Source organism: Chaetomium fimeti (genome assembly GCF_033439085.1).
Source record: "Chaetomium fimeti strain CBS 168.71 chromosome Unknown B0H64scaffold_4, whole genome shotgun sequence".
Taxonomy (NCBI): domain Eukaryota; kingdom Fungi; phylum Ascomycota; class Sordariomycetes; order Sordariales; family Chaetomiaceae; genus Chaetomium; species Chaetomium fimeti.
In genome coordinates, this window is record NW_026944332.1 from 605,614 (window position 1) to 617,391 (window position 11,778).

An 11,778-nucleotide genomic window follows, 5' to 3' on the forward strand; every position below is an offset into this window, starting at 1 on the left:
CACCTCCAAACGTTCCTATTTGTTGATAGTGTCAATAGGGACCTACCTACCGAGGTATGAATCGGAATCCACGATGCGTCCCTTCCACCGATTTGATCCGCCGATGGAAACGCTGGAAACCGTCCATGTTTTTGGACCTGAGTATGGAGCAAACGACTGTGGCAAGTTTCTGTTTAAGGTGCGGCGGCATAAGGGAAAAAGCCGAAAGCCAATGCCACCCAGCCCCATGAAACGGAAGCAAGTCTCTTCCTCTTGGCTGAACGAGTTTCCGGGTCGTGGTGGACGAAGGCGTCAAGTCCAAGACGACATTTCATCGGCTTGGCACATGCTTGGCTGGCGGCGGGGTGGGCCGGTGGGGGAGGTCTCTGCACGGACCAGCTCGAAACCCCCATTTCCCCAACATTTCCACCCATTTCCCCGCAGTTCATCGACGAGGTTCGAGTCCAAGTTCTCGACGGCGGGACCGGAGCTCGCGAGGTTGGCAAACACAAAGTGGATTGGCTTGATAAGACAACCCGCATCCGCAACCACGAAGGGTCAAACTCGGGCTCCGCCCGCGCTTGTCGCCCGTTGAGGGGTGCAGCTCCCATTGCCAGACGAGAGGCACTGACAGAGCGGCAGTGACAAAGCTCACGCAGGTTTCTAGAGCTGACAAACAGAATAGGGGCCGCCCAGAAATGCTTATAGTTATCTGGTATTACACAGCTACAACGAAGGCAGCATCAAACTCTTCACCATTCTTCACCTTTCCACCTTCTTTCCGCATTGCCGAGCTGCCCGGAAGGACATACCCTCGCTGATTCGAAACCAATTGGATGCCGTCCCGCGACAGCCGCGACGAGTAGTGCGTGTGCCCAAACACCCAGACCTTGACGCCGCCCCATCCTTCTTGTTGCACCAGATCCGTTGCGAAGGCTGAACTCCAGGGGTTGTGGACTTGATCCGGTCGGGCCGTCCCTTCGATACAGGGCGCGTGGTGGGTGGCGATGAGAAGTCGCCTTTTCGGTCCGCTGGTTGTGGTTTGTTGAACTTGCTCGCGGAGCCAGGCCACTTCCTCTTGGTGGATCGCGTTGTGCTGTTGCGCGGTCCATTGGTCGATCTTTTTGAAGTCATTGACCTTAGTCTCAACGATGCCGCGGGCTGCTTCCGGAATGGCTGACCAGACAGTGCAACCGACGATGGTCAGGTCGGAGTCGGGGTCGTCCCACCTGGCACGGTGCAGCAACACCAACCTGCCCGACAGCGACGGTTCCTGGCTGAGACGTCGCGCTTCGTTGAGGCCGGATTGGTAATCTAGGCCGTAGAACTCGTGGTTCCCGAGGACTAGGAACACCTTTTTGTAACGTGATACCTGGGATTCGAGGAAGCCGCGGTAGCCCTCGAAGTCGATTAAGCGGCCAATGTCGCCCGCCAGGATCAGGAATGGCGCGGATGCAGGAAAGGTAAAGGTCGAGTATTGTTGCCCTACTTCGAGGTGCAAGTCTGACAGAATTTGGACTCGGCTTCTCGGATCGACATGCTGTCGGACTTTGTTTATGAGCTTTTCCATCTTCGACCTCACAGCATTTGTGGCGTGGTTCGTGCTTTAGAACAGGAACGGGAGAAGAAGAAGTTGGGAAAGGTAGGCAAGTTTTATGTTTTCTAAAACATAAAAGGAACCTGGTGGGCGAGATCGGATTAATCATGACTGGCTTCAACGAACGCTTTCTCCCGGGGTCACCAACGCGCTCCACAGGATATGATGTCAAAAGCCGGCCCGTGCTTTGTTTATCTTGGGCTGGAACAGGGGCCAGGGCACCAGACGGGCCACGTGCAATCAAACATGGATGATGGGAAGACCGCAGCTCCGGAATTCCCCCACCTCCCTCGCCTCCATCATAACGATGCCAAGCAGTTTTAGGATGATGGAGGCGGACTCTCCACAGAAACCACCGCCTACGGCTGTTACTTATGAGATTAGGCTACCTGAGTACAGGCACCCCGGGGAGCCAGAGCATTACCGCCTCGCAGCTTCTCGAGCCGGGGCCAATCGCGAGTTAGAGTCTCGAACAACAACACCGGTCGTAAGTGGAAAATTCCGACACTTACTTTCCTTCACTTACAACTAGCTTTGTTAACATTCCGATCGAACAAGGACTTCTGGTTCAGGACCCGCTACATCTCCGCCATTGCTATAGCTCTCTCCCACCTCCACCCGCATACTCTCGAACTGCAGATTCGCCCGTCGACGGTAGCTAGCTTGATCGAATCTTGCGTCAATTTCCTCTCTGGTTTCATTCAGTCCTGGGCACAAGCTGCCTTTCCTGAATGGTTCCTTCCTGCCCGCGTGGTTCTCAAACAACAAAAAGTGGGCGAGGAGGAAATGATCATGGCGGAGCTGTTTGACACCGAATTGAAAGCGTACGGCCTGCTGAAACCCTTGCAAGGCGTGGTCGTCCCGACATGTTTTGGCCAACTACACTATCACGGTACAAGGGCCCTACTCCTCGGATATCTTGGGGGTGTCTCCCTATCTTCGCCCGAGGGTGCAACGCTAAGATTGGAGGAACTGTCAGCCCTGCTGCAGCCCTGCTACCGAGCACTTCACGCCTTTGGCGTACACCATGACGACCCTAACCTGTCCAATTTCCAGCTTGTGAATGACGGAAAGATCATGGTCCTCGATCTTGAGAACGCCGTGTTTGGTTTGTCTGCGGATGACCAGGCCTTTTTCCTGAAGACGAGTGTTGAGCATTTGGCGGGGAGGGACCGGAGCATGCAGGCGTATTATCGAAACGACGGATCGTTGGAAGCGGCATGAGAAGTATTTTTGTGAGTACAAGGGAGAGGAACAGCTCGTGTAGTATCGGCTCTCCAACCTACGTATCAGGTTTAATCAACATGGTTTATAATTCCCGGGCCCAATGGTACGTCAATATCACGGCGAATTAACCAGAATATCAGATGCCGGTTACCCCACCCATAGCCACTTGATATAAGCCGTGCGTTCGAATGTCAGCCCTGAGACACCCTGGCAGGATGTGGCGGGTGAATACCTATAAAACCTCTGTCCGGACGATGATCTTCCCCTCTGTTATCCCCTTTAACAGGCAGTTTCCCCTGATTTGCGATCATGCGGTTTCTAGCCAGGATCTCGGTCGGTGTTCTCGCTGGCTTTGCTTGGTGCGAGCCGCGGCGTCTGGCCACAGACACTCAAGGCTTATGTACGAATGTATCCTTGAGCTACCCAGGCTGGGAGGTGACCGATCTGGTCCTGGTCGACAACCGAATAGACTTCCAGCTCGTTAATAATGCTGATCCAGATAACAAAGTCTTGTGCTCTGGACACAGCACCAGCTCACATGTCGACTACCAAGAATGCAACGACAAACAAGCTCGGTTCGCCTACGAAAGTGAATCGTCGATCCTCGCATTCAACCAGACATGGAGTTGCGCCGACAGCAGCCTCACATTTATCGGTATCGGCAATACCACGTTAGGCTGCCCATCAAGCCCTCACGACTGCTCCGCGTCAAACAACCCCCCAAAAGCTATCCTCGCCTCCCTCCTCGCCCCCGTCCAACTCACCCCCAAACCCATCCAACCCCCTCCCGGCGCCAACACCACAAACTGCACCCGCAGCTCCCGACCCCCAATCTGGGAAATCACCAACCTCACCTACCAACGCCTCGACTTCGGCCCGCCCTGCAACCCCGTCTCAGGCGCATGCCCCCCCGGCAAGCTCTACTACGGCGAAATCAGATTCGACCTGCTCAACCGCGCCACCGGCGACCGCCGCGCGTGCGGCGCCCAGTACCTCGGCCTCAGTGACCTGCAGGCCGCCGCCTCCACCACAGACTGGCTGGCGTGCGATGCCGGGTTGGTGTTGATCAATCCCGCGCCGGTCCCGCCGGCGGATTATCAGACGATGACGTATTTCTGGTTTGACCACGCGTCGAATACGTTGAGGTTGAATCAGACGTGGTATTGTGGTGATCTGGGCGACCGGGAGGAGTACGGGTTTGTGGGTTATGGGGCTGTTAGTCCGGCGCTGGATCCGGGTGTGGATTATATTGGTAATATGACGGTGCCGCAGGTTCGGGTTGGCGCGAGCGCGCCGACGCTGGTGGTTCAGGGGGAGGCTATGAGGGAGAAGCTGCCGCCGTATAGCCTCCGAAGGCCGCGCGTGTTTGGCGACAGCTGCACGGCTACCTCGCTGGTTAGCCCGCCAGAGACGTTTCAGATCAGGGATTTCTGGTTCAGCACGTATTTGACTAACGCCAGAGTTCGCACGGGATACGTTTGGATGTATGTGAGGAATGAGGTGTTTGACCTCGAGCTCAACTTCAACTCAGAAGGCCCGGCCATGATCCCGGGGGTTGATGGCGTCAGTGACCCGAACGTGTGGTATGGTTGCAGTGGTGGGGACTCGGCTGCGGCGCCCGGGACCCGGCTACTGAACTGCAGCTTTGCGTTTGATCGGGCAGCTAATCGCCTGTCTGTGAGAGAGGATTGGGTGTGCGCAGACAAGGATAACGAGAACCCGTGAGTTGAACGTCGAGGGGTGCCCCAATTCTGAGGTGGGCTTGACGCAGTGATGAGTGCTGATGGACCAAACACGTGTAGGATATTGTTTACGGCCATCGCGAGTGGGGTGGTCGCCATGGACGATTCCTTGTGCGAAACCTCTGACGACGAGTCAGAAAATAGGCATTGTCCTGGCCCTGAAACGTTTGATATCGGCGTCACAGATTATAGCTGGAGGCCGTGCACACCGGGAGACCAATGTCCCGAGATGGGGACGTGGTAGAATCAGTCTCGTAGTCGCGGAAGGGTACATGTAGGGGAAAGTCGGGTCCTTGGTACGATATCTCTCATTCACATCTTCAGAAGGTTGCAAATATCTGTGGTCTCTAACTGTTATTGTCTTGGAATGTTAGGGTACTAATGGAAAGACCAGGCACTTCTAGGCGTCATTGGTAAATGGGAACCCTCGCCCACCCATCGGGTATGGTAGGAAAGACCTGCATATGTACCTAAGATAGGTACCTTCGTAACTGCGAGGTTTCCATGTCGAATTCCCGAATGGTTTAGTGCGGGCCTGGTGCTGATGGTTCTGAATAAGCACATTTCCTCCAGGTATAATTATTAAGCGCCGTCTCTCACGGTTCTCGCCGCCTCTTACACCTGGGCTCCTTGCTGCTAAGTGGCTCGCCGATACCACGACAATTCACAGCAATTATCATGGAATACTCGATACGTTGTGCAACACATGCCGACCTTCCGGCCATCACTGGCCTGTACCTGGTTAACTTTAGAGGCGAGCAGTTAATGAAGCTGCTTCACCCATTTCGGACCCAGCACCCAGAGGACTTTCAGCGTTTCATCCACGACATGCTCACCGAGCGATGGTGGGCATTGGGTGTTGAACAACGCGTTGAAGTGCTTGTTACAAAAACTGGGAGCATTGTAGGGTTTGCCTGGTGGCGTCGCTCATGGGCGGATGAATGGAGGAGGAGGGACACCGAGGGTTGGCTCACGCTCCGTAAGTCCACCGCTCAGAAGGCTATGTCCAGTTTCTAACTGCCCCCCAACAAGGGGGTTGGTTATCTCCCATTACGGTATATTTAATTCGACTACGCACCAAGATCTGGCCGTACCGGTCCGCAGATCCGGTGATGGTCGGCGCAGAGAAGCGGGCCTTCATCGCCATCTCCCCCTTGCTACAGGGACCTCCAGCACGCCGGGAAGCGTGGTCATTGCTTACGCTTGCCGTCGAACCGGGTTTGCAACGGAAGGGATTAGGGACGATGTTGGTGCGGCAAGGTCTGTCGCGAGTAGACAAAGACGGTCTGACAACCTGGCTCATTTCGCGAGAGGGACTAGAAGAGTGGTACGGACGGTTTGGGTTCGTGGAGAAGGGGCGGGCAAATCTTGGAGAGCTGGCTCAGTGGAATGGAGGGGCGGTTATGTTCAGGGAGGCGGATTGATGGTAGAAGGTTTCGTAAAGGCGATGTGAAAACCTAGGTCAAGCATGATTTGCGTATATATCTTTACCCTTAGTGATGATGTCTGGGTGCCTACCTAGGTAAATTGGACAATAAACCGTCAACATCCTGCCTGCCCTGTGGTCGCCCAATGGTGAAGCAATGCACAACCCAAACGCCACATAAGTGTCGTCCCACAGAAGCCCGTCCGTACAAGGAAAGGAGCGCTTCCCGAAACTCGGAGCTGAATGTCGCCAACCCAATTAAAGATTGGGAAACCCTCCTGCGGCCCCAGGGCGCAGCAAGTGGCTGACCTCGAGGCACCGACGTAGGCGGGGTAGAAATAGCCACATGCAGGCAGCGCATTGTTTCTACGGTTGACTGCGTGGAACCAAGGAATTCACTTCCCTTCTCTTTCTCCCACATCGCGAACCCAACCCTTCAACGCTCGGAATCGACGCCTTCCATTTCCCCTACACAACCTCACGACCCCGAACTATGGTGAGTTAAAGCGTAAAATCTCGAAATCTTAGCAGGGTGTCCGGACCTCCTGACCAAATTCTACGCCTCCAGAAGCCATCCGGCCTGCTAAACAGACTTGACAAGTTGCGTCCTACGGGGCGACGGCTCTCGGACCCCGAACCTTTTTATTATGAAGCTGCCACTAGCACCTCGGACCCTTCTGATATCAAGTCACAACCCCTCCAGGCCAATGCTGGTGCCGTCACAAAGCGGTCTCACCGGGGTCGGAGACTCACACAAGGACTTCGTGACCTCCAACGAAAGGTTGACGTGTTGAACCGAGCCGAGAGCGCACCGGTCAACAGGCTGGGGCTTTCGCTGGTGCATACACCGTCTGAACCACTGGTCGATTTGATATTCGTGCACGGATTAACAGGCACATCTCACGGTACTTGGTCGTGGCAGCACGATCCCGACAACTTTTGGCCCATTTGGATGGTTCAAGATGCAGAACTATCCCAGGCCAGGTTGTTCACTTTCGGGTACAGTCCTGATTTCAAGCAAAATAATCCGGTTACCATCCCCGATTTCTCTCGACAGTTGTTGGTTTCGATGAAGTCATATTCTGGGACCGGCGCGATCAACGGAGCTCCGGTCGGGAAGGTTAGTAAACCACCCGTCCCCTGCGGAGGTTTGCGGCTAAGGTTTTGGATAACTAGTACCCCGTCGTGTTCATCGCACACTCTTTTGGAGGGCTGGTGGTGAAAAAGGTTGGCATCCTCACTTCTCCTCTTCCACCCGCATCGGGTCCTTACCTCGCCGTTCGGGACAGGCATACATCACGGCCAAATCACACGAGCAATATCAAGACATCGCCTCCCAAATCCGGGCGATGCTATTTTTTGGCACACCTCACCGAGACTCTGCCGTCGCCGAGTCGTTGAGCAAGATCCTGCGACCGTCGTGGGACAAAGCGTCTGTCGCCGAGTTATTGAAGACAGCGTCCATACATGACATCAACAACGAATTCCGCACCCGCTGTGCGGGCTTGAAACTGGTCTCTTTCTATGAAACCCGAGAGACCGAGATCCGGGGAACCCTTAAAAGCATGGTACGCCACCGAATGATCCTTTCCCCTGGCACAACTCCGCTTCAAGTTCTTTCGCATTCCCATAATTACCTACCGGACTTTTGCTTTTGTCCCTTTTCATAACCCTCTTTGTCCTTCGGCCCTGCTTCCTACTCGTGGGACTGAACTAATACGTTAACAATTCAGATTGTCGATAAAGACTCTGCAGTCTTGTGGCTTCCCTCCGAGCTTTCGGGCCCCATGGACACGGACCATTACAACTTGTCAAAGTTCGACTCTGTCGAAGACCCGGGCTATCAACGAGTCCGAAATTGTTTAAGCGTGGTTGTCAAGGGTATCAGGACACAAGCTGGGACAGCGCCAGAGACAGTGCGAGGCCCCACGGAAATCATGCCAGGCGGGCATAGTATGCAGTCGACAACGTCCCGGTTCTTCCCTGCAACCTTTGGCCCTGAGAGGACCACTCAAAGTGTGTTGTCGATTATGGAACTGTTTGCCAATTCCAGGCCCGGCTAATAACGCAACAAACAGCCCGCAACTGGAACAGAAATCGGCACTTCGCCGGGCGCCGACAAATTCTCCAAGTGCTGCACGAGACCCTTGACCGACATGGGGATGAACCAGAGAAGACGCCGCCACATGCCGCTCTGCTTTACGGTATGGGAGGTATCGGGTAAGGCTTTCCACCGCCCTACCTAGGCAGTGCGCTAACTAGATCTAACTATGTGAAGTAAAACCCAAATCGCAAATCAATACGTGCATCAGCTTAGGGCGCCATACTTAGTCTATTTTATTCATTGTGAAACTCCCGTTTCCATTCTGGAGAGCTATCGGCGGTGTCTCCGGGAGCCCTCCGGCCTGGACCCCGAGCTTGTCGTCGAAAGGTTTGCACAACAAGTTCGGGAACTGGACAAACTATGGCTCATCATCTTCGACAATGTCGGGGATGCCGACGCCTTTGCCAAGTTTGGCCCTGACGCGTTGCAGCTGGGCGAAGGCCGTGGGTCCTTTCTCTTGACCACTCGATACCCCCCTAGTCGGCTGTCGATAGCCAAGCACAAAGTCCAGAGATTTAAGGCCGTTGAAGTTGGGTTAATGGACACGGACGAAGCAAAGGAGCTACTGCTTCATGCCTTAGACCCAGACGAGGTCGACTCATCTGAACTTTCTGCGATGATAGACCGCGCGGGTGGGTTTCCCCTGGCGCTCTCTATGTTACCGACCCTTCTTCGTGGCAAAACTACTCCGACAACCAGTCCCGGCGCCGAAGGCTTATGGAAATACCAGATACCGCCACCTTCCTCTTCGTTGGCGAACGAATATCTTTTTGGCCTGGCATGCTTGGATGTGACTGGGATTCCGATAGACATCCTCGTGGAGTACGAAAGGTGTGCCTCGCTGGCCATGGGTGCGAAAGAAGCACTGTATTTGTTAGTAGGATCACACGTTATTCGGTATGCGGGAGGAGGCCAAATCATGATGGACCAACTCGTGCGGGACACGGGTTTAACCCAGCTTCGAAGCCAAGACCGATTGGAGTTGATTGCTAGGTTGGCTATGGATGCCGTGGCAAATCTCTACCAAAGGCGGAAGATTCTCCCGGATCCATATGCTACGCAAGTGGAAGCACTGATGGAGCTTGAGTCAGCCTCTCCATATCGCTCATTAGAGACAAACCTGGCAAAAGGGCGGCTCTTCCTTGCGAAAGGGACCTTCTTTTTGTCCCAAGGACTGCCGGCTGCCGCCGAGGGGCCTCTTCGGAGAAGCTTGGACGTCTACAGCGGTTTAGCGGGCTATGAGGACCGCGACATGCTAGCAATGGTCGTACCGGCGCTGGCAACTGCTTACCTGGCGCAGGGGCGGGATGCCGAGGCTGAGCAGCTCGAGGCCCGGTATCAAACCCGCGTTGCGGACGCGGAGCAATACAACGCGCATAGCGACAACGAAACCGAGGATCAAGAAGCGGATGATGTCGAGATCGAATCAGTCATATCCAATCTTCCCAGCCTAACAGCAGGGAGTACAATATCCTCGGCGTTGTCACTGGCTCTGATAGAAGATATCAAAGCAGACGTCTTGAGCATACTTACCAAGGACGAAGGCTTTCATGGACTGTTCCAAGAAACTCCGAAAAGGATCACGCACGACAAGTTCCAGAGAAACTTTCTTCGGCTGTTCCGTTCGTTCCTCTCTGATATTCGAAAGCAGTCTGATGACGGGGAGCAGGAACTACGCCAAGTTATCCGCATCCTGAGATACCAATCTCGCAACATCGCAAGTCATATATGCCAACAAATCTTCGATCTGAAAGCGCAGTCCGACGCACTGTTATCCCTTGCCCGGCAGGTCCCTGACAAGGGCGGCCAGCTGACCAGTTTCTTTGGGGATGAGAGGTACGCGGAGTGGCCATTATAACGCGATCAAATTGAAGTGCGACCACTAACGATAAATAGTGCCCCTGAGCTGGCAAGCGCCCTCAAAGAACAGCCGTTCGATGAAGGTGACTCATCTGGCGGCGAGTCCGAGGAACCTGAAGCGGTTCGATCTCACCCTGTCCCACTTGGTGACCTCGAGATCATCATCCTTGAATCGAACTCATTCTTGACGTTCCGTGAGCGGTACCGGACGTTCTTGTTTCCTCGGTCTGATCCGCAGCCCTTAGAAGCAGACATCCCGACGGAAAACAAGCATCCCACAGTTGAGATGGACCGTTCGGACCCATCGATTGAACCCACTTCGGAACCAATAATACGGCCAAGTTTGCTTCAGGAGGGCTTCGCGTTTGTGAAAGCAGGGGTACAGCGTTTGATACGACCGCCTATTAAGGAAGGCTATATAAGGCTCGAGTGGAGATGCGTATGTCGATACTTCCCACCCGCCCGATCGTCCTCCTGTTACTGACTCCATATTTTGCAGGACTGCGGCGACAGCCTCTATGCGGACTTTGCAGAGTCCGATGCTGACTCAATCCGTCAACTGGAAGCGTCTCTCAAGGGTCACGCTCCCCACGCCGGAGGCGGCACGGCCCCATCCCAGCCCAATCATCCTCCGGGAGGGGCATCAGCACCCACACCAGCACCCGGGCCACCTCCTTCACAACCGCCATATAATACCCAATCAAACAATACCGGTCAAACCCCAGGTCAAAACCAACCGCCCGTCGCCGCCGGGGGAGTTACCCATACCAGCGGACCCGCCAGCCAGGCCAAGAAACGGTTCATCGAGCTCTGCATCAACACGGGGGAGTTCCAGCGGCAGCTCGCCGAGATCGACATCAGCACGGTAGCAAGCGACGCGCAGCTATTCGAGCGGATCCGCGAGCGGTACCGCGAGGTGCGCAGCTTCCGCGTGAAGTACTTCCTGCTCAAGCCGGTGGACGTGCACTTCGTGCAGTTCTCGGTCGAGGACCGGCACCGCGTCGGCATCCTCGACAAGCCCATGGCCATCCCCACCGTCGCCGAGATGGCTGCCGAGGGCTACGCCTACCACCCCTGTCCGCTGCGCCCGCCGCCTATCCCGGCTAATATCTTTCTGCATCATCTGTCGAAGCCGGGGCAGCATCCGAAGTTGCTGTGGGGGAACCGCATCCCGCAGAAGCTGCACAAGAGTATTTTGCAGATCCAGACACCTGATGACCTTGTTACGGGGTGGGGGGTGCATATCATCGAGGGGTTGAACATGACCACCGTCCTTCTCTGCTCGTTGGCGGGGTTGTTGGTCAGTATGATTGTGGCCGTAGTGTGGGCGGTTGTGAAGGGCGACGTTCAGGGCGCGTTTGGGATAGGGGCTTGGGTGACAAGCGTGGAGGCGATTCTGGTGATGCTCGTTGTTACGAAGTGGCTGGAGACATGAGGGAGCGGAGGGGGCGGGGATTGCAGGGAATTATGCATGATACCAAGGGGTTTTGGTTTATTCAGGAGAATGGTGTTCTGCTTTGTTCGGACTTTCTTCTTCTTTTGGCATAGGTAGGTAGGTAGGGAAGCGTCAAGTTTTCTTGATAAAGCGGATAGAGAGGGGATACCCATAGATTTGTACTGAGCCAAGGCGTATGTATCTTTTATGGCATCTTACTAGTAGTTTCGTATTATGATTTCGCATATTACCACATTGATCTTGGAGTTAGTGTCCTTATTTTTATCTCGATGCCTCGACGTTCAAGTCACCCTTGGAAACCATTGACAGGTACATACCAGGTACCGCGGTCCCGTCTTGAAACCCCTGTGATTGGGCCCGCTCGACCGGCGGAGTTTCTGCTCCTTG

General features: G+C 54.7%; 4 protein-coding genes across 4 annotated transcripts; 3 read left to right on the forward strand and 1 right to left on the reverse strand.

Moving 5' to 3' along the window:
• Window positions 1–636: 636 nt before the first annotated feature.
• On the reverse strand, window positions 637–1,688 carry B0H64DRAFT_143546 (Metallo-dependent phosphatase-like protein). Its single transcript, XM_062798309.1, has one exon. The coding sequence runs from the start codon at window positions 1,547–1,549 to the stop codon at window positions 698–700; it is 852 nt and encodes a 283-aa protein (XP_062658786.1). The 5' UTR covers window positions 1,550–1,688; the 3' UTR covers window positions 637–697.
• On the forward strand, window positions 1,689–2,891 carry B0H64DRAFT_143552 (uncharacterized protein). The gene is made up of 2 exons (XM_062798310.1): window positions 1,689–2,063; window positions 2,114–2,891. Exons 1-2 carry the CDS (start codon window positions 1,827–1,829, stop codon window positions 2,798–2,800), a joined length of 924 nt encoding a protein of 307 aa, XP_062658787.1. The 5' UTR covers window positions 1,689–1,826; the 3' UTR covers window positions 2,801–2,891.
• A 221-nt stretch (window positions 2,892–3,112) lies between these two features.
• On the forward strand, window positions 3,113–4,789 carry B0H64DRAFT_358759 (uncharacterized protein; the record flags this gene model as incomplete). The annotated part of the gene is made up of 2 exons (XM_062801656.1): window positions 3,113–4,524; window positions 4,606–4,789. 2 exons carry the CDS (start codon window positions 3,113–3,115, stop codon window positions 4,787–4,789), a joined length of 1,596 nt encoding a protein of 531 aa, XP_062658788.1.
• Window positions 4,790–7,805: 3,016 nt separating this feature from the next.
• B0H64DRAFT_143713 (uncharacterized protein) lies at window positions 7,806–11,511 on the forward strand. Its single transcript, XM_062798312.1, has 4 exons — window positions 7,806–8,191; window positions 8,250–9,911; window positions 9,972–10,374; window positions 10,435–11,511. Exons 1-4 carry the CDS (start codon window positions 8,178–8,180, stop codon window positions 11,368–11,370), a joined length of 3,015 nt encoding a protein of 1,004 aa, XP_062658789.1. The 5' UTR covers window positions 7,806–8,177; the 3' UTR covers window positions 11,371–11,511.
• The last annotated feature ends 267 nt before the right edge of the window (window positions 11,512–11,778 follow it).